The sequence below is a fragment of the Terrapene carolina genome, unplaced genomic scaffold (genome assembly GCF_002925995.2).
Source record: "Terrapene carolina triunguis isolate 2854851 unplaced genomic scaffold, T_m_triunguis-2.0 Scaffold88, whole genome shotgun sequence".
Taxonomy (NCBI): Eukaryota; Metazoa; Chordata; order Testudines; family Emydidae; genus Terrapene; species Terrapene triunguis.
This window is the reverse complement of record NW_020664439.1, coordinates 22727230-22747106: the sequence shown is the minus strand read 5'-3', so window position 1 is coordinate 22747106 and position 19877 is coordinate 22727230. Positions and strand designations below refer to the sequence as shown.

Here is a 19877-nt window from a genome sequence, read left to right as displayed (position 1 = left end):
AAAATTGAGTAATTTGTGTTAGTGTACTAAAGACTGGTTCATGTGTCTTTCTAGGCGTTTACAGTCCCTAATTAAAAACATCACCCTTAGGAGAACGAAAACAAGCAAAATTAAAGGAAAGCCTGTTTTGGAGTTACCAGAACGTAAGGTATTTATTCAGCATGTTACGCTTACAGAGGAAGAGAGAAAAATCTATCAGTCTGTGAAGAACGAAGGCAAAGCTGCTATTAGCAGGTAGATAGAAAGAAGATAGACTGTGCAGTTACTGTTAGAGTTGTCAGTTTTCTTTGTAGTCTGACTTCTGAAAACTACCGGTTCAGATGTTTCAAGCATATTAGCTGTAATAGCAGAATGTATCTAAAATATGCCAAACTCTCTCTCTCTCTCTCTCATCCCCCTCCCCCCACTTTTCACTCTTAGTATGCCCTGAATTAATAATTGCAAATGACTGTAGCATCTGTTCAATTGTTAGTATGAGGAAGAAAATGAAGAATGGTTTAGCATATGCCATAAATGAGCCTAACTGTCTTTGAGAGAAGCAAAAAGAATACAAAATACACTAACAGTGGTCTTAAAAATAATTCTTTAGCACTTGAAAAACTTGTTTCCTGAAATAGTGTATGAGAATATATGTAATGTTCTCCAGAAACAAGTAGAACTTAAATTTAAATGAGTCTTAGGAACTAGTTACTGATATATGATGGTATATGGAACTTCCTACTTTGACCTGTATGGTAAGCGCATATATATAGTTTAGTAAGTTTAGATAACCTTGAAAGATTTTCAGTTTTGCTTTTGCATTTCACAGCTTTAACAAAACAGGACAAAGAAACCGTGGCGCACACACCTTACACAGAGCAGTAATTTTTTCAAAGCATCGCACAAGGTTTCAGCCACATGATTTATTTTAGTTGGTGGCCCACTTACTTCAGTGAAGTTACACTAGTATGGGTGAGTGGAGAGCCAGGGCCAGTGTAAAATAGGTGACTAAAAGTTCATTTACCTCTTCGAAAATCTACACCACAAGAAGTTTTAATAGTTGAGAATGTTCAGACATTCAGAAGTCCCTGGTTTCTGTGAGTTAAAGTGTAGCGTGTAATCGGCTGCAATTTCATTAAAGTCTGGGTCAGATTCAGGGGTAACACTAATGTTCAGGTCTACCACTGTTTAGGTAAGTGGTAGTGCTCCAGTTTTGCCATTCGGGTGTGTACACATTTAAAAAAAAAAAAAAAAAACCACAAAAAAAATGAAAGGGCATGTTTTGCATGAAAAACAGGTAAAAGGTGACTGTAAGAATAGGACACGATTTATGTTGCTGAACTTGACCCATTGAGACCATGTATTTAGGGTATAATGTTTTTCACACTATAATGTTAAAATTGTTTTTCAGGTATTTTAATGAAGGAACTGTTCTAGCACATTATGCAGATGTCCTTGGTGTCTTGCTCAGATTGAGGCAGCTGTGTTGCCATCCTCATCTTTGCACAAATACATCGTCTTCCAGTTGTCAAATAGGTGAGTAGATGTACTTTCTGTATATCGTTCTAAAAACTGTAACAGCATTTTAGTTCAAGTCCCAAGAATAGGAATGTTATTGGTAGACTTTTTTTACCTGCTGCATTATGGACAAAAACAATTAGTCTTTAATTGGGTATATTAATGTGTTCTACCTACAATATTTGGAATTTTTGATTGCTCTTTAAAACATCCCCCCCACTTACCTGCTCCCCCTAACTTATAGTTATATATGCTACTCTTCACATCCGACCAAAGGCAAGCCCTAAAAAAAGAACGAAATATCTAGCTGAGTCATTCAACAACCCATCTACAGTTTACTCATTGGTTCCCATTGTCATCCTTAAATATCTCCCTTACGCTATCTTTTTCCTGAACAACCATTCTGAGTGTTCAAATGCTGATTATTTTAATCATTAATATAGGGTTAGGGTGGCTTTTATAAATTGTACTGTAGTTCCATACATGATTTTGTATTAGTGTGTAAATAAATGAGGTATGCTGTCTCTGTAAATGGTGGCTGTGAGATTGTTTGTTTTTGTTTTTTCTGTGATGCTTATGAAAATTTGTGAATGGGTGATCTGTCATTCTAAATTTGATATCAGTTCTGTGATTGCTATGTAAAGTCTGCATGTGCATGCGCTAGTGAATTTTATATTTGTGGACTAAGTTCAATCAACATGTAGTTTTAAGGATGAAAATGGACCTATGTATATTATGAATGGAGGAATAAGGAGCGACATGTAAATAGGAGGAGGGTGTTGAATGGCTTAACTGCATGTTTTTTGCCTTTTTTTAATGAATTTGGATGTACAGTCTAGCAAACTTAACTTTAAGGTACATGTTTTGGTTTTTATGGTGGGGGAAATTACCAGGGTTTAATGAGTATGTATCAGCGTTGACAGTCTTTTTTTAATACACGTGATTAGCTATTTGGTATTTAATACATATATTATCCCCTGTAAGCCCTTTGCAAAGCCCTGATGTTTCCCATGACCTCCTTTCCCTCCCCTGCCCCTATGCCTTGCTCCCTGTCCTGGCCTACTCCTCCCCAGTGCCCTTCACAGCCTAAATTGCCCCTGGGTAGCCTTGCTCCCCATGCTCCCACCATGTTGTCTTTCTTTCCTATTATATTCAACTTTTAATGTTTAGATCTATCAACACTAGTACACATTTAAAAGCTGAATACGTCGGCAAGTACATGTGGGGGAAGCAGAGCAGTATAGGAGGTCATGGAGGCTAAAAACAGGGAGGAGATGATACTCTCCTCCCTGAATCTGACAGCTCTGCTGTTACAGACCTCCGTCAAGCTCTTGACTGTTGAACTGCAGGACGTTTATCAGAGGACTGCTGTGCTCTGCTGAGCCATAGAAAGTTTATTAATGTCTTGGGCCCACTTCTCCCCTTCTGAGGACAAGAGGATGAGTGAGGTGTGGGGGGACAGCCCTGTAGCTTTATCAGAAGAAGAAACTGCTTCTGCAGTGGAGTTGCAAGCTGTGGGTTTTTCTTTCCCCATGATCCTTTGCCATTATAGGGGCTAGGACATGGTGGGGGGAAGGGTGAGAGTTGAAGGCACAGTTTTCGGAATCCAAGAGTGTGCAGCTCCACTGCAGAGGCAGTTGTCCCTGTAACTTCAGAAAATGGAAAATAGCTGCTGGATCTGAGTAGGTCCATTGACTGCATTTAGCACAGTCCAGTTAAGATATCCTGAATATAAGTTATAACTTCTGATGGCCAGTTCTAAAATTTCAAAATGATCATATGTCTGATGTGTCATCAGGATCAGTATGAAGTTTTGAGCTTCTGGCAACAAAGAAATTTGAAAAAATGGGGCAAAACTTAAAAGAAAGCAATTTAAAATATTGCTAAACATTATTCCTAAAAAAAAAATAATTCATAGGACATAAATTTTCCATGTAGAGTTTTACTGTGCTAAATTTGGACACTACGTTCAATTAGTGTGAAACGGATAGATTTGTTCCTCCTTTTAAGCAGTAATCACAGTGCAATCTCAACTATAGAGTAGCTACCAATATCTCCATAATAGAAGCACTGTGTAAAACTGCTGTTGCGTAAACAATGCTCTTTTCCCCTCAGTCACTGAGCATGTTGCACCATGTACTGATCAGTGTGCCCATAGTCAGTTAGGGTTTCTTGAGTTTTTAGTCTGAGTGACTCAAATTGAATATTCTTAAAAATGTTTTTAGATAGTAATACAGAATTATTCTTGATGATTCTGCCATATTTAAGTGTGTTTATAAATTGTAGGCCAGATCCTTACCTGGTGTAAATCAACATGGTTCTGTTGTATTCAATGGAACTATGCTGCTGATCTGGCCCCATGTGTAAAATCTTTTTTTGGTTTTTAACAAAACTATGTTTTCTGTATGTATTAGGTGATAGTACTCCTGAAGAATTACGTGAGAAGTTAGTAAATAAAATGAAGTTGGTTCTCAGCTCTGGCTCAGATGAAGAATGTGCAATTTGCTTGGATTCTCTGAACCTTCCTGTGATAACACACTGCGCACATGTGTTTTGTAAACCATGCATTTGTGAAGTCATCCAAAGTGAACAGGTTAGCTATTTTGTTATTGCATTTAATCATAGTGACCAATCCCAAAGCAACATAGATTGAATCTGGACAGCCAGAAGCTTATCTGCCCATTGTGTTGATAAACTACATAGAATTTGTTGAGGCAGTGGGCCATAGTCATCCCTGGTGTAACTCTGTTGACGTCAGTCAATTTCAACCAGAGCGGCGGTAACGTTGCATTCCAGATGACAAATCATAATCCTATTAATAAATAGAGAGCAGCTGTAAGGCTAAAGAGTATATGATGGATGCTAAGCCTACTGTAATAGCCTAAGGCCCAAATTTTGTCTTTGGATGTGCACCCGCATGTCCCATAAGCTTTAATGAGAGCCTCACAACTGTTTCTGGTGCAGATTTTACCAGTCATTGTTCACTTTTTTTAAATCTCATGATAAAATGGGATTAATTTTTTGAGATTACTGCTGTGCTATACCAGGTCACTCCTTTTTAGTCTTTGAAATGAATATGATAGCATCGTGTATAGTGTTGTATGCATACTTTGTTCAAGCCTTTGGCTAGCATGTTCTCCATCTGCATTTAAAAGAAATCAAAATTATTTTGTGTTTTGAAGATGACCAATTAATAGTGAATCTAAAAAGGAAGGGGTGTGTTTTTTTACAGTGAGGACAAAAACACCTCTCTTTACTATTTGACTGCGACTTTCTGTTGTACTGTTTTAACAGCACTTAAATAACTGGAATTTTAAAAAAATTATTCAGTGACTGAAATAGTCGCTAGCATCATATGGGAGACCCTAATGAAAACTGATCCTTTTTAGCAGTTCTGTTTGTAATTTGTGCAAGTGAGTAAAAAGATCATTTGGAAGCCCCAGCAGTCTTGTAATTTCCCCTACAGCATGTCGACCCACCAACCCCTTTGTATGCCAGCTGTCATCTGTTCAAGCTATATACCTATGCATTGAGCAGAGGAAATGTGTACTCTAGATTTGTCACCAGAGGTCAGTGGTAATCCTTTTATAATAGTTCACTCTGAGGCTACCTACACTATGTTGATGTTGGTGAAGCTATTGTCTATCCCCATAGTAAACTGAGTGGAAGGTTGGGGAATGATAGCATGAGATAGCGAAAACTGAGAGCGCAAAGGTAGGTTAGGTAATTTTTTTTCTTTTATTGGACCAATTTCTGTTGGTGGAAGGGACAGCTCTCAAGCTACAGAGATCTTCCTCAGGTCTTGAAGGCAACCAGTGGATCTGAGCTAAATACAAGGTGTGACAGATAAGTCTCTGTTAAGTGCATGATTTTTAATGTTGAGCTGACTTATGAATTTAAGTTCTCAGGCTCATTTTTTTGAAGGTATTATGCAGGTCCCCTTTGAGAAAGGGGACTGAGAGGTCAGATTTGAGGTGATTGTGAAAAGTGTTCACCCAGGAGTGATATAATGTTTTTGTTTTTTAAATTTTTCGGTGTGTGTTCATTCGAGAGCATATTGATTGTCCTCAGTGGTTGGGGCATTTGGAGCACTACATGTTGCGTTAGGCATGTGTAAGACCCATTCATCTTGAAAGGTGCGTTTGTTGGGGGTATTGATCATTTTAGCTGTGGAGATATGTCTGCATGTTTTACATCTGTTTTGGCCTGGTCTCATGCTGCTTTGAGTTGGTGTATCCTGGCCTCTGGGGAGCCTGCTTGATGATGAGCTTGCTGAGGTTGGGTGGTGGTTGAAGGCCAGAAGAGGGTGTTTAGTAAAGATTTATTTAATTGTGTGGTCCCCATCAAGTATGGGTTGTAACTGTTTAATGATACCCTGTATGGTTTCCAGTATGGGGATGGTAGGTAACAACTAAAAGTGTGCTGTCTGTGGGTTTGTTGTTTTCTGTGCTGCAGAAAGTTCTGGGGTATTTGGGTGGTCTGTTCCATGATGTGATTTGTCAAATGAATTCACACAGAAAAATGATAAAAGACAAAAACCCCATATCACCCGTGGATGAACACTTGTCATAAAGCAATCACTCCATATCTGACCTCTCGGTCCCAGTCCTCAAAGGAAACCTGCATAACGCTATCTAAAGACAAGTTTGGGAACTTAAATTCATAACTCTTCTGGACACTAAAAAAAAGCGGCACTGATTTGTATGGCTTTTTACAGCAAATTGTCACACCACCCTCCTGCCTGCTAATCCTTAATTGCCCACTTCATTTTGAGTGGTCTCCTGCAGCATGCGTTGAAACTCTTATGCTTAACAATCTGCCCCACCTTGTATTTAGCTCAGACACTCTGGTTACTTTCTCCAGACCCGAGGAAGAGCTCTGTGTAGTTTGAAAGCTTATCTCTTCCACCATTAGAAGCTGGTCCAATAAAAGATATTACCTCACCTACCCTGTCTCTCTCACATGGGAGTAGCCATACTAGGTCAGACCATGATCCATGTTGCCCAGTAACCTGTCTCCAACAGTGACTTTTACCAGAGCTTCAGGGGGAGTGTACAGAACAGGACATTATGGAGTGATCCACTCTGGGCTTCTGATAGTTAGAGGTTTAGGCCCTGAGCATGGGGTTGCGTCCTTGACCATTGTGGCTAATAGCCATTGATAGGACCTTTTTCCTTTTTGAATCCTGTTATACTTTTGGCTATCACAACAGAAAGGTCATTGAGTCCAGCCCCCTGCCTTCACTAGTAGGACCAAGTACTGATTTTGCCCCAGATCCCTAAGTGGCCCCCTTAAGGATTGAACTCACAACCCTGGGTTTAGCAGGCCAATGCTCAAACCACTGAGCTATCTCTCTCCCCATGGTAACGAGTTTCACAGGTTAGTTATGCATTGTGTGGAAAAAGGACTTCCTCTTATTTGTATTAAACCTGCTGTCTATTAATTTCATAACCCCTAGTTTTTGTATTGTGTGAAAGCATAAATAGCACTTCTCTATTCACTCTTTCCACGCCATTCTTGATTTTTATAGACCTCTATCATATTGCCCTTTAGTTGTCTCTTTTCTAAACTGAATAGCCCTAATCTTCTTAGTCTGTCCTTGTGTGGAAGCCATTCTGTACAGTTGATCATATATATTTGTTGCCCTTCTGTGAATGTTTTCCATTCAACTGTATCCTTTTTGAGATGGGGCAACCAGAATTGGACACAGTATTCAAGATGTGAGCACACCATGGATTTATATAGTGGCATTTATAATATTTTCTGTCTTATTTTCTATCCCTTTCCTAATAGTTCCCAACATACTGTTAGCCTTTTTGACCACTGCTGTGCATTGAGCTGAAGTTTTCAGAAAGCTAGCCATGGTGACTCCAAGATCTCTTTCTTGGGTGGTAATAGGTGATTTAGAACCCATCATTGAATATGTATAATTCGGATTATTTTTTCCAATGTGGATTCTTTTGCATTTATCAACATTGAATTTCATCTGCCATTTTGTTGATCAGTTACCCTGTTTTGTGAGACCCTTCTGTAACTCCTAGCTGTCTGCTTTGGACTTAATTATGTTGAATAATTTTGTACAGTCTGTAAACTTTGCCACTTCACCCCCTTTTCTAAATCATCAATGATTATGTTGAACAGCACAGGTTCCATCCAGTCTCTGTATCCTTGGAGGATCCTGCTGTTTACCTCTCCATTGTGAAAGGCTAGGTATATATGGCCAAGTTTTTTCCTATCTTTCAATCAATTACTGATCTATGAGAGGACCTTCCCTCCATGGCTACTTTAGTTTCCTTAAGAGCCTTTGATTAGGATCCTTGTCAAAGGCTTTCTGAAAATTCAAGTACGTGTGTCAACTTATCTACATGGCTGTTAACTCCCTTAAAGAATTCTGATAGATTGGTGAGGCATGATTTCCCTTCTCCAGCAAATTGTATTTATCTGTGTGTCTGTTTAATTCTGTTCATTACTATAGTTTCCACCAAAGTGCCCAGTATTGAAAATATGCTCACTGGCCTGTAGCCCTTTTTAAAAATCAGCATTACATTAGCTACCTTCCAGTCATCTGGTACAGGGGCTGATTTCTGTGATAGGTTGCATACTACTGTTAGTAGTTCTGCAATTCATATTTGATTCATATTCAGAACTCTTGGGTGAACACTATCTGGTCCTTGTGAATTAATACTGTTTAGTTTATTAACTTGTTCTAAAACCTCTTCTATTAACACATCAGTTTGGGACAGTCCTTCAGATATGTTGCCCCAAAAGAATAGCTCTGATGTGGGTACAGATGCTCCCTGGGTTACGGAAACCTGACTTACGCAAACCTGCACTTACGGAAGAAGTTCCGTAAGCGTTTTTTTTGTTTTTTTGCGTAATTGTTGGGTATATGTCCCTGACGTACGCAAAATTCGACTTACACAAGGCGTTCCGGACGGAATGCTTGCGTAAGTCGAGAAGCATCTGTATCTTCCCTACATCCTCTGTAGTGAATATTGATGCAAAATATTCATTTAGCTTCTCTGCAATGGCCTTGTCTTCCTTGAGTGCTCCTTTAACACTTTTGTTGTGTAGTGGCCCCATTGCCTGTTGGGAAGGATACCTGCTTAAAAAAAAAAAAAAAAAAAAAAAAAAAAAAAAATTCCTTGGGACCAACACAGCTACAACACTACCTATCATTTTTGAGTAGTCTTGTGTTAGTCAACTGCCAGGGGAGAAGAATTATTTCAAAATTGTCAAACTTTATTTCTTACATGGATGTCATTCTCTCCTGTCATAATTCAGCAGTCAAAACCTCAAACCAGAAGTTTTTTTGTTAAGGCCATTGTTAGGTGTTTTTTACCAAAAAAAAACAAAAAACAAAAAAAAGTTTCCCTTTCCTTCTCTAGAGCTCGTAGACTAGAACTCTTGCCCTTCTCCATTCCTGCAGCACAGACAATCCATACTATGTTTGTCGAATACAGCCCCATGGAAATATTAATAGAGAAATTCTTGGCTCTGCCTTAACCAGGTCTCCATTTCAGTGAGAGCAAATATTTGCAGGCATAAAATTATGTCTGCAGTTATTTGCACCTATAAAATGACCGCCAGTGTCCGAATATCTGCCCCTAAATATAGCATAAGCACATCCCTACGCTGAACTTTAAAAATGAAATGTGAAAGATTAACTGCAAAGAGAGAAGACTATCCTTGAGCTAAGAACTCAGATATTTTTTAAAAAATGGTTTATTTTTCTGCTTCTAATATTTTGAAGACAGAGGTTTTCTCTTCCCTCCCTTTTCCAGAGGACCTGAATGATATACCATATTTAGCTCAAAGTTTAAAAATAAACAAATGTTTGGGTTGTTCCAAACAAATATTTTCAATTTTTTTTTTAAGAAGTGTAAATAAAATAGTATTAAAATGGAAACGTCAGTGTAGTCTTAATGGTGTAGCACAGGGGTTGGCAACCTCTCAGAAGTGGTGTGCTGAGTCTTCATTTATTCACTCTAATTTAAGGTTTCACTTGCCAGTAATATATTTTAACATTTTTAGAAGGTCTCTTTCTATAAGTCTATAATATATAACTAAACTATTGTTGTATGTAAAGTAAATAAGGCTTTTTAAAATGTTTAAGAAGCTTCATTTAAAATTAAATTAAAATGCAGAGCCCCCTGGACTGGTGGCCAGGACCTGGGCAGTGTGAGTGCCACTGAAAATCAGCTTGTGTGCCGCCTTTGGCACTCGTGCCATAGGTTGCCTACCCCTGGTGTAGCACATACAATCATTTTGCTTTTGCAGTCAGGTGTGGTTTGGAGGAGTTATTTATCATGTGGAAAAATGTACCATGTGTGAATTAGCCTCGATGAAAATGCAGTCCTCAATTTCACTGAATGTACTTCATAATGGCAATCTTGGAACTCTTTGATGTGCAAGTGATAAAGTAGTTTTTGGGGGGGGAAATGCTCTTAATCTGATCTAAAATGAAGAAAGTGCTTTTCCTAATGTTTCAACTCACTTTTTATTTTATAGCCAAATGCCAAATGTCCTCTTTGTAGGAACGAACTTCGAGTAGAACATTTGGTAGAATGTCCTCCGGAGGAGTCGGATTCTAGCATTGAGAAGAAGGGCGATCGGGAATGGATATCCAGTTCAAAAGTAATTTCCCACTGTCTTGTGTAGTGAAATGTAGCATGTTAAATAGAAATATTTTTCTAAGCTTTAAAATTGAATTTTCAGTGTATACATCAAGTTAATACAACACTACTAAAACCATAAAATCCTACCACAAGCCTTGGTTGCAACAAGGAAACACACAAAAGTAGTGCAAATTGCAGCTAAGTAATGTTGTTGACCTAGAACTCCCTTAGTGAAGGGCTGTTTGTGGAGTGTACTAATTAAAATATTGTTTCAGTAAAAGAGCAGAAATCCTAATGTTTTTTTCTTTTGAAGATATATTTTGTAACTAAATGTAAGTAAATCATTTTTAATTTATCAGAAATGAATGAATAAATTTGTTTAGAAAATTCTTAAAATCCCTGAGGTTCATACATTTAAAATTAAATAAATGAGCTTCTCACATTATATTTCACAAATGTTTTATTAACATTTCACTAGTTCAGGTAACTGGTTATGTCTGTTTTTAAAGTTTATCTTTTTTTTTTGTTTAGCCTCAACCTCATCAGTGTACAAGATCTTACTGCCAAATCTGAAATTTTCCTGCCTTCATTTGATTTCCTTTTTTGTTTTTAATTGCAGAATTTGACAATTTCTTAACAAACTTAATTGAAATTTGCAAGAAGGTTACTGCTCTTTCAAAGTCAGTATATATTGAGCCCTTAAAAATAACTCTATCCTGACGGTTATAGAAGCTGAAGAACAAATATATTTGGCCTTTGGGCTCAAAGGTGGAGGGACGTCACTCTTTTTATTCTTCTCAGCTTTGATCTTCCTTTTCCTCCTCTGATGTTCTATAGCACTGCTACCCCTCCTACCCCTTCCCTCCCCTGAACCCCTACCTCAGTCTCACTGCTTTGAGTTCCACCTCCACTTCCTTCCTGTTTGCATGCTTTCTGGCCTGAAGAAGGTTGTTGACACTTGTCAGTAGGAGAAAAGTGCATTGGCTACACAGATTAGATTGATATTAATTCCTCCAGGAAACTTTCTCCAAACGTTGCCAACCTCCCAATAGCCACCTTTTATAACCATAAAAACTGGCCAGTTCTTATTTTCTTTTCAGGAGTTGTTCTAAAAAAAAAAAAAAGTCTTTAGGATTGCCCTGTTTTATTACAGGCTAATACGATAAATTATCAGGCATCAGCACAGTGCCTAAGCACAAAGCTTTTGAAGTATCCATAAGATTGGGATAATAATCCTATTGCATAAATCTTAATTTTTGGCATTTCAGATCAATGCTCTAATGCATGCTTTGATAGACCTAAGGAAGCAGAATCCAGCTGTAAAGTGTCTGATTGTTTCTCAGTTCACCACTTTCCTGTCTCTAATAGAAACTCCACTGAAGTAAGTTGAACTAATTATAATTTTGTACTTCTTAGTGGCTGAAATGTCTGTGAAATGTCCATTTCAAATAAATTGGACAAAATATGCTTTTCTTTTAGAATGTTAGAGAATCATATTACTCTTTGTTTAACGGTATAGATCCATGTATCTTAATTTCTGTTTTGACTAGAAGCATAACCTTTTAAACATTCACAGCAGAGGTCAGGATTTTAAATAAATATATTTCCTGTTGTCATAGTAACTTGATAAATGTTGTTTTTCTTTTACTGCAGAGAATCAGGGTTTGTGTTTACTCGTTTGAATGGGTCCATGGCACAAAAGAAGAGGGTACAAGCAATTCAGAGCTTCCAAGACAGGCAAACAGGGTCCCCGACCATAATGCTGCTATCCTTAAAAGCTGGTGGAGTTGGTTTAAATCTGACAGCTGCTTCACGAGTGTTTTTAATGGATCCTGTAAGTAATAAACTTAACACTGGTATGTTGACAGTGATCTATGCAAAACTAGTTGTAGGTCCCTCAGGATTTTAGGAAGGGGTGGGTGTAAAGCCTATACTACAATTAAAAACCCAACCCTGGACTGGGCCAGCTAACTTGGGCTCACAGGGCTTCTGCTAAAGGGCTGTTTAATTGTGTATAGACATTCTGACTCGGGCTGGAGCCTGAGCTCTGGGACTCTGAGGTGGGAGGGGCCCAGAGTGTGGGCTGCAGCCTGAGCCCAAACGCCTACACTGCATTTAAATAGCTCCTTAGCCAGAGTCATCTGCGGGTGTCTAATTGCAGTGTAGACATACCCTAAGAATTAATGACATCTGTTCTATCTGGGCGAGGGGCAGATAAAGGAAGAAAAGAATATCTTTTGTCTTTCTCTGGTAATGTAGCACTTTTTTTTTTTTGTATTCTTTAAAAAAAAAAAAATTGGAAAAGGCAGAACTACTTGTGCAACAGTAGTAGTAGACTTTTTGCTAAAAGTCAAATTTAGTGGAACGTCATGTGAGGTACTGACATTAAAAACTACCACAGAAAACAGAGTGCAGCTGACTGGGGTTGTGCATGAGCCATTTTCAGTCTAAACATCTTTGAGTTTAGCACTCCTGTTACAAAGTGACTGCAGATGGAGAAACAGGTGGTTATTCTTTCTGTGTTGTCCACACAGATTCCGCTCTTGGAGCACATGCACCCCATGCACATGAGATCAGATCTTTTTTTTGGTCAGCAGTTTCTTTTGGGGCCGCTTCTATACCCTCTTGTGTCCTCCACTGAGGGCATAAAGAGTGGAGCAGGCTCACTTGCCCCATATTCCTTTTTGATGACCATGGCTGCAAGATGAACTCCTTGGCAGTGTTTGCTTCGCTTGTGCACTATGTGATTCACCTTGTATTTTTAGGATTAGCTTAGACTGGAGCTCAAGTTCCTACTCACCTAAGTATCTTGAAAATGAGAGCACAGTCTCCTAAGTCACTTAGGCTGTTCTTCATACTTTTAAAACTAGTAGATCTCATCCCCTCCTTCATCGTTTTTATTCTTAGACTGGAAGAGAGACACATTTTCCTGCTTTTTTTCAACTCCCATTCGATTTCTCAACTTTGAATAAATTAGTCCAAATGAAGAAAATGTTCTTTCTGTGCCTGCAGAAGAGGCTATTGCTGTCAAAAGCTGATTTAGCACTTCAACAAACTGGTTCCAGGCGCTTAGCTAGGGACTTCCCACAAGTTTGGTGGTGTGATGTTCTTTAAAATATCTTCAGCAAACATGTATTACTTGAATGGTTCACCTCCAGCTGTGAAATCTCTTATGGTTGGCATGATTGATGAGATTAGATGCTATGTCATAGCAGCAGCGTCTTCTTCAATAGTGAGCTATCTACTCTAGTATTTTGAGTTGGTAATATTGGCAAGAAATTGAGGTGGAGTAACTGCTTGATCCATCGCTTCTTTACTACCTGCAATTTAACTTTTGTTGTTGGAGTCTTTCTTCAGTCAACTGTATTAGCAATACAGCAGTAATCTTTCTGCAGTTTGTCTAAGGCAATGAAAATGGATTTTTTGACATTCAGCATATCTTCTACATTTCCCTTTAGTCTGATGTTTAGTCTTTCCCTTTAGTCACAGCTTTGGCTGTGATAGTTCCATTTATTTTGTCCCGATTTTCATCACAAATTGTCATCAGAATAGGCAAGTTTTTTAAATAAATAGCTCAAAGCAGTCAACCACTGAATTCAATTGTACACCATGGGGGAGAATTAGTTTGGATCTTGCTCTCTTTAGTGAAACTGACAAAAAGTGATGAAGTATTTTGCAATTTCAGCAACATTTTCATTTATTCCTGGAGTGGTACTTTAAGTCTGGCTAAAAGATGAATCAGATGAGCACTGCACCTATATACATTTCAGGTTCCCTCTTTTAGATTTCTGCTCATCTTTGCTACATTTGCAGTGACAAAGCTGTGTTGACACTTGAATTTTTGTTCAGCTTTTGTTATAGCTTTTACTGCCTGTTTTTTAGGTACTCTGCTCTTAGAATCATAGAATACCAGGGTTGGAAGGGACCTCAGGAGGTCATCTAGTCCAACCGCCTGCTCAAAGTAGGACCAATCCCCCAACAGATTTTTGCCCCAAATGGCCCCCTTGAGGATTGAACTCACAACCCTGGGTTTAGCAGGCCAATGCTCAAACCACTGAGCTATCCACCCTCCCCCCCCCTGCTGCATGGGCATTTCCTGATGTATCAATTTTTTCTTAAAGATAGACAAACCCATTTTCTGTTGTCACACAAGCACATATTACTAAATCATTGTGTACATTGCTGCACCCATCAAGGCTCAGATTAACACATTTCTCATCAATGTTTTTTGCACATTGTTCAGTTTCCTTCTCATTCACTGTATCCAGCAACCTTCCAGCAATGTCTGTTCTGCTGGGTGGAGTGTAGCCTGGTTGTAATGACTGAACCATGTCAATGGAATGTTTGTTCTGAACAAAACAAAAGGGAGAACTGGTTGCATAAATGAACTGAATGAGCTTTTCATCTATGGAGTCTTGCTGGAATTTGCTGGTCCTGATTACAAACTCATCCATGGTTTTACTGAAAATATAAATGATTTTTTTTTTTTTTTTTTACTTAAAAAAATTTTTTTTTAATCCACCCTACATCCTTCTATAGAATAGTGTGATCATGTCACATTCCCTAAGAATAACAGTTACTGATAAAAATAAACAATGCTAATCACATGGCTACTTTTATCATAGGCCATACTGTTATGGGTAGCATGTTTTAGTGAATTCATTTTTTAAATTTCTTAGTGTCTTAATGTACTGGAAGTGTAGTTTTGAAAAACTAATTGTTCACCATAAGGTTTAGATTGATGATCATGTATCATTGATAGGCTTGGAATCCTGCTGCAGAAGACCAGTGTTTTGACAGATGTCACAGACTTGGCCAGAAGCAAGATGTTATCATTACTAAGGTGAGCTGTCTGAACAACTGTGATTTTGATATAGTAGTAGTGATCTTTTAAATAAAGAGTTGTTTAAAAGAATTGGGCAGAGGATATAGCAATAGTATAACATAACTATAACTTTAGTTGGGATACCATTTTTGAAATGTTAGCTTGGGCTATGTTGTTTTCCTCACTTACAGAAATGTGAAATTTTGTGACAGTTTTGCAAAAATAATGGGGTATGAACCCCCTCTCTCTCTCTGAAGAGATGATATTAATTTTTGGAGCAGAGTTTGCTTGTTCCTGTCCGAAATCTTAAGGTGGGTAGGTGTGATGCTTTCTCAAGGTGCCCAGGACTGCGAGTCACCTTCTTACTCCTCACTATGTCCAGACAGAGGAAGACTTGCTGATGCTTAACTGGGTGTCAGCTGCTCCCTGACACCACCAGTCTGTTAGCCACCCTTACAATCTCCTCAGAGCTGTGCCAGGCCTTTCTTTGCCTTGCAGGTTATCAATAGATGCCCCCCAATCCTTGAGCCCTGTTGAAGCATTCCCCCATAGTATCCAGCACCTGTCACTGGACAGTCTCAGAAATTACCAGATTTGCTATCCCCAAATGGACTGAATACACACTAACTGGTTTGATTCAATTGAGGATCAGTGCCTATCTGACATCATAGCACTGAGGTATATATTTATAGTGAAAACAGACAAGTTTATTATCAAAGATTAAGATTTAAGAGCTACTGCGTAAGGATAATTAGAAACAAAACTGTTTTTACATATAAAATGATAAATTACAAACCAGGGTCTACACTTATAAATGGTTCTCTTTCCTATATGATGTAGATTTCTCTCTCTTCTCCCCCCCCCCTCCCCCCCAAAAAAGGTTGACTTTTGCAGAGCTAGCTGGTTTCAGACAAACCAGGATCCAAGTGTTCATGAAGCATCCCCTTCTACCAGGTGTTTTTTCTCAGTGGATAGATGAGACTTTTTTCCTTACATTCTATTTGTATTATTATTCCCCCCCCCCCCCCCCCGAGGCAGGACAACCCCTGTGGGTTAGTCTCCAGTGACTTACCATTCCTCTGTTCACTTTATATATACATTTGGCTCCTATTGTGTTGGTTTACAATGCTTAATTGACCTGTGAATTGAGATAGGTGAATATACATCCTATTTCCTGTCTGGAAGAAACCTGTTTTTTTTTTAAGTTGGTGACAGTCTTTATATTTTCACTACATACACACAACTCCTTAAATATCATCCATCCATACATGATGCCATGATTGTGAGGATTAGTATGACCCAAGCTTTTATTAGAGACCTTACAGGATATAATTTATGGATAAATACCATGAAAGCATTGTGTTTAGCTGTAGTGAATTTGTCAGGTTTCTTAGGAATTGCGGTTACAGGACAGCGAATCCTTTGTCAGCTGGTACCAATGGGCCTCTGTGCCACAGCTTTCCCCTATATAGATTCAGTAGGATTAGCTGCTGGCTACTCCACAGATCTTGGTTTAAAGTCTGTCTGCCTGGACAGGGTATCCGCTTATTAATTTGAACTTCATACATTCATTCAGCTAGTAAACTGTTCCAATAATCAAACTAAAATACAGTCATAGGTTAGTTCCCATGTTAATTCCCCCTTGGGGAGAGGTGAGGTGTTTCCTTCTCTCATCCCCCTCAGGTTTAATTATATCTCCCATGACAGTGCTAAACCCACAGATTAAAGGGCACCTTTCCCTCTCCTTAACCACTGTGGCAAGTGAAGATGTTATAACCTGTCTGGGCTTTTCCCATTCTTTACTGGGTAGCATGGATTTGTCAGCATTTTTATCACCCAGAGCCTGCCTCGTTCCAGGGGAGTTCTGAGGCACATCACCTTACGGCCATACCTCTTTTCCCTTCTCCCCGCACCATTCTGGTCCACAGCACCTTCTAGCTGTGCTAGTGTCTCGTCGCCCCCAGTAATCTTCCCTACTTCTAGTGGAGTTCTGGTCCACAGCATTTCCTAGCTGTACCACTATCTCGCTGCTCCCAGCAAATTCTGAGCCACAGCACCTTTTAGCTGTGCCACAGACACACTCAGCACTGACTTAGTTTCCCCAGTGAGGGTAGATGTCGAACTCTCCCCCTCAAGCACTGAGTCTGGTCATGACGGGCTTGTACCTGAACCCTCATAATTTGACCCTGGTACACTACTACAGAAAACACATCAAGAAAAATAATTTTCCACAGTCAGAATCCCAGAACAAAGGTTAGTGTCCATAGTGATTCAGCTGCAGGCAGAGTGATAGCGTCCATCATTCCCTCATCTATTTGTATGCTAGCCCCTGATGAGGCACACACTTATGTCCTTCCTCCTGGGTCCCATGGGCATGACTTGACCCTCGTCTCCTGTTCGAGCTGCCTGCGTTTTGTCCAGGTCAGCAAGCATCTGTTGCTCCAGCTCTGTCTCCTCACTCTGATGTCTGGCTTCCTGCTCCATCCATGTCTCCTCCAACCTCCACAGTGCTGGATCTTTAGTCACTGCAGATACCTCTGCTGGATCATCTATGACCCCATCTGCTTGGTCACTGCATGCCGTATAGGAGAAAAAGGGACCCCCTCTGGCTGCTGGTTTGGAGCAGGTGACCCATTGTGCCTCATGGCATGTGAGTGCATCCTGGCCACCAACTCCAATTTCTCCTGATCAGCAGCAGGTAGACTTCACTGCGCATACAGGCCCAGAAGCCACTCTTCATGAACCGCTTGTAATTTGTGCTTGCTAAATAGCTTTTACCTGAGACAAACTAACAGACCTGCTCTTGCTTTCAATTTAAAGAGCAAAAGTATAAGCCTTTGCAACAGTGTTGTAAAAATCTTCACGTACTACTGCACTGCCACCATTCTGTCACAGATCCTAGAAAGCGCCCCTTCCTGGCTACCCCCTAGAACTGCTGTGAGGGGAATCTGAGCTTCTGTGCTCTGGATTCCCAGGGTGTTTCAAGCTCCAGAAGCCTGAATGGAATCGAGCCACTACCCCAGTCTGTAGGTCCCTAGGCATGCTGCTATTGTCCAGCCAGCCAGGGTGTTGGTCTTTTTTGGGAGGGACCCAAATGCTCTTCGTTATGTCACTGCAGGTCTCTTAGCTGCTGATCTGTTCTTCACCAGCCAATTGTCTCTTAGCTGCTGATCTGTTCTTCACCAGCCAATTGTCTCCCCCTCCTCCTCCTCCATTTAGGAAACTGGAGTTGTTCCTCTTCTGATGTCAGCAGCAAGTAGGAAGAATTTGTTATTCCAATAATCAAAATGGAGGCAGACGAGAGATTACTCCTTTCCCCCAAGACCCAAGATTTGTTTGTTTGTTGGGCAACAAAATGGCAAATGAAATTTAATGTGGATAAATGTAAAGTAATGCACATTGGAAAAAATAACCCCAACTATACATACAATATGATGGGGGCTAATTTAGCTACAACAAGTCAGGAAAAAGATCTTGGAGTCATCGTGGATAGTTCTCTGAAAATGTCCACGCAGTGTGCAGAGGCGGTCAAAAAAGCAAACAGGATGTTAGGAATCATTAAAAAGGGGATAGAGAATAAGACTGAGAATATATTATTGCCCTTATATAAATCGATGGTACACCCTCATCTCAAATACTGCGTACAGATGTGGTCTCCTCATCTCAAAAAAGATATACTGGCACTAGAAAAGGTTCAGAAAAGGGCAACTAAAATGATTAAGGGTTTGGAATGGGTCCTGTGACGGGTTGGATCACAGAAACCCCCTTGGGAGCTGCCACCCGATGTGCCAAGACTACCCCTGCTTCTGTTTTCCCTGCCAGCTCAGGACTCCAGCACCCTGTCTTGCTGAGCGAGTCACCCCAGTCTGGCTCCAGACACAGACCCAGGGTCTGAATCACTTGTCCCGAAGCTGCAAGTTTACCTAAAAACAGCTCACAGGAGTGTGCTTGTCTTTAGCACTCAGATGCCCAACTCCCAATGGGGTCTAAACCCAAATAAATCCGTTTTGCCCTGCATAAAGCTTATGCAGGGCAAACTCATAAATTGTTCGCCCTCTATCACACTGATAGAGAGGTATGCACAGTTGTTTGCTCCCCCAGGTATTAATACATACTCTGAGTAAATTACTAAATAAAAAGTGATTTTATTAAATACAGACAGTAGGATTTAAGTGGTTCCAAGTAGTAACAGACAGAACAAAGTAAGTCACCAAGCAAAATAAAATAAAATGCACAAATCTATGTCTAATCAAACTAAATACAGATAATCTCACCCTCAGAGATACTTCAGTAAGTTTTTCTCAGACTGGACACCTTCCAGGCCTGGGCACAATTCTTTCCCCTGGTACAGCTCTTGTTGCAGCTCAGGTGTTAACTAGGGGATTCTTCATGATGGCTTCTCCATCTCTCTCTTCTGTTCCACCCCTTTATATATCTTTTGCATAAGGCGGGAACCCTTTGTCCCTCTGGGTTTCCACCCCCCCTCACTGGAAAAGCACCAGGTTAAAGATGGATTCCAGTTCAGGTGACATGATCACATGTCACTGCAAGACTTCATTACTCACTTGCCAGCACACACATATACAGGGAGACTCACAGGTAAACAGCCATCTGCAGACAATGGGAGTCATCAAGATTCCAAACCATCATTAATGGCCCACACTTTACATAATTACAATAGGCCCTCAGAGTTACATTTTATATTTCTAGTTTTAGATACAAGAGTGGTACATTGATACAAATCAGATGATCATACTCCGTAGATTATAAGCTTTGTAATGATACCTTACAAGAGACCTTTTGCATGAAGCATATCCCAGTTACGTTACATTCACTTATTACTGTATTTTCTCTAAAACTATCTCAGTTACATTATATTGACTGATTATGGTTTTATAAAAACTTGATATAGACTGCACAACGTCACAGGTCCCATA

At 39.7% G+C, this 19877-nt stretch overlaps 1 protein-coding gene across 1 annotated transcript in view; it reads left to right on the top strand.

Moving 5' to 3' along the window:
• HLTF (helicase like transcription factor) overlaps positions 1–19877 on the top strand; it is a 54944-nt gene that overhangs the window by 33688 nt on the left and 1379 nt on the right. The window contains exons 18-24 of the mRNA XM_024208520.3: positions 55–234; positions 1391–1515; positions 3912–4090; positions 10009–10134; positions 11384–11496; positions 11769–11949; positions 14878–14958. Coding sequence (XP_024064288.1) covers positions 55–234; positions 1391–1515; positions 3912–4090; positions 10009–10134; positions 11384–11496; positions 11769–11949; positions 14878–14958 — 985 coding nt within the window. The remainder of the gene's footprint in view (positions 1–54; positions 235–1390; positions 1516–3911; positions 4091–10008; positions 10135–11383; positions 11497–11768; positions 11950–14877; positions 14959–19877) is intronic.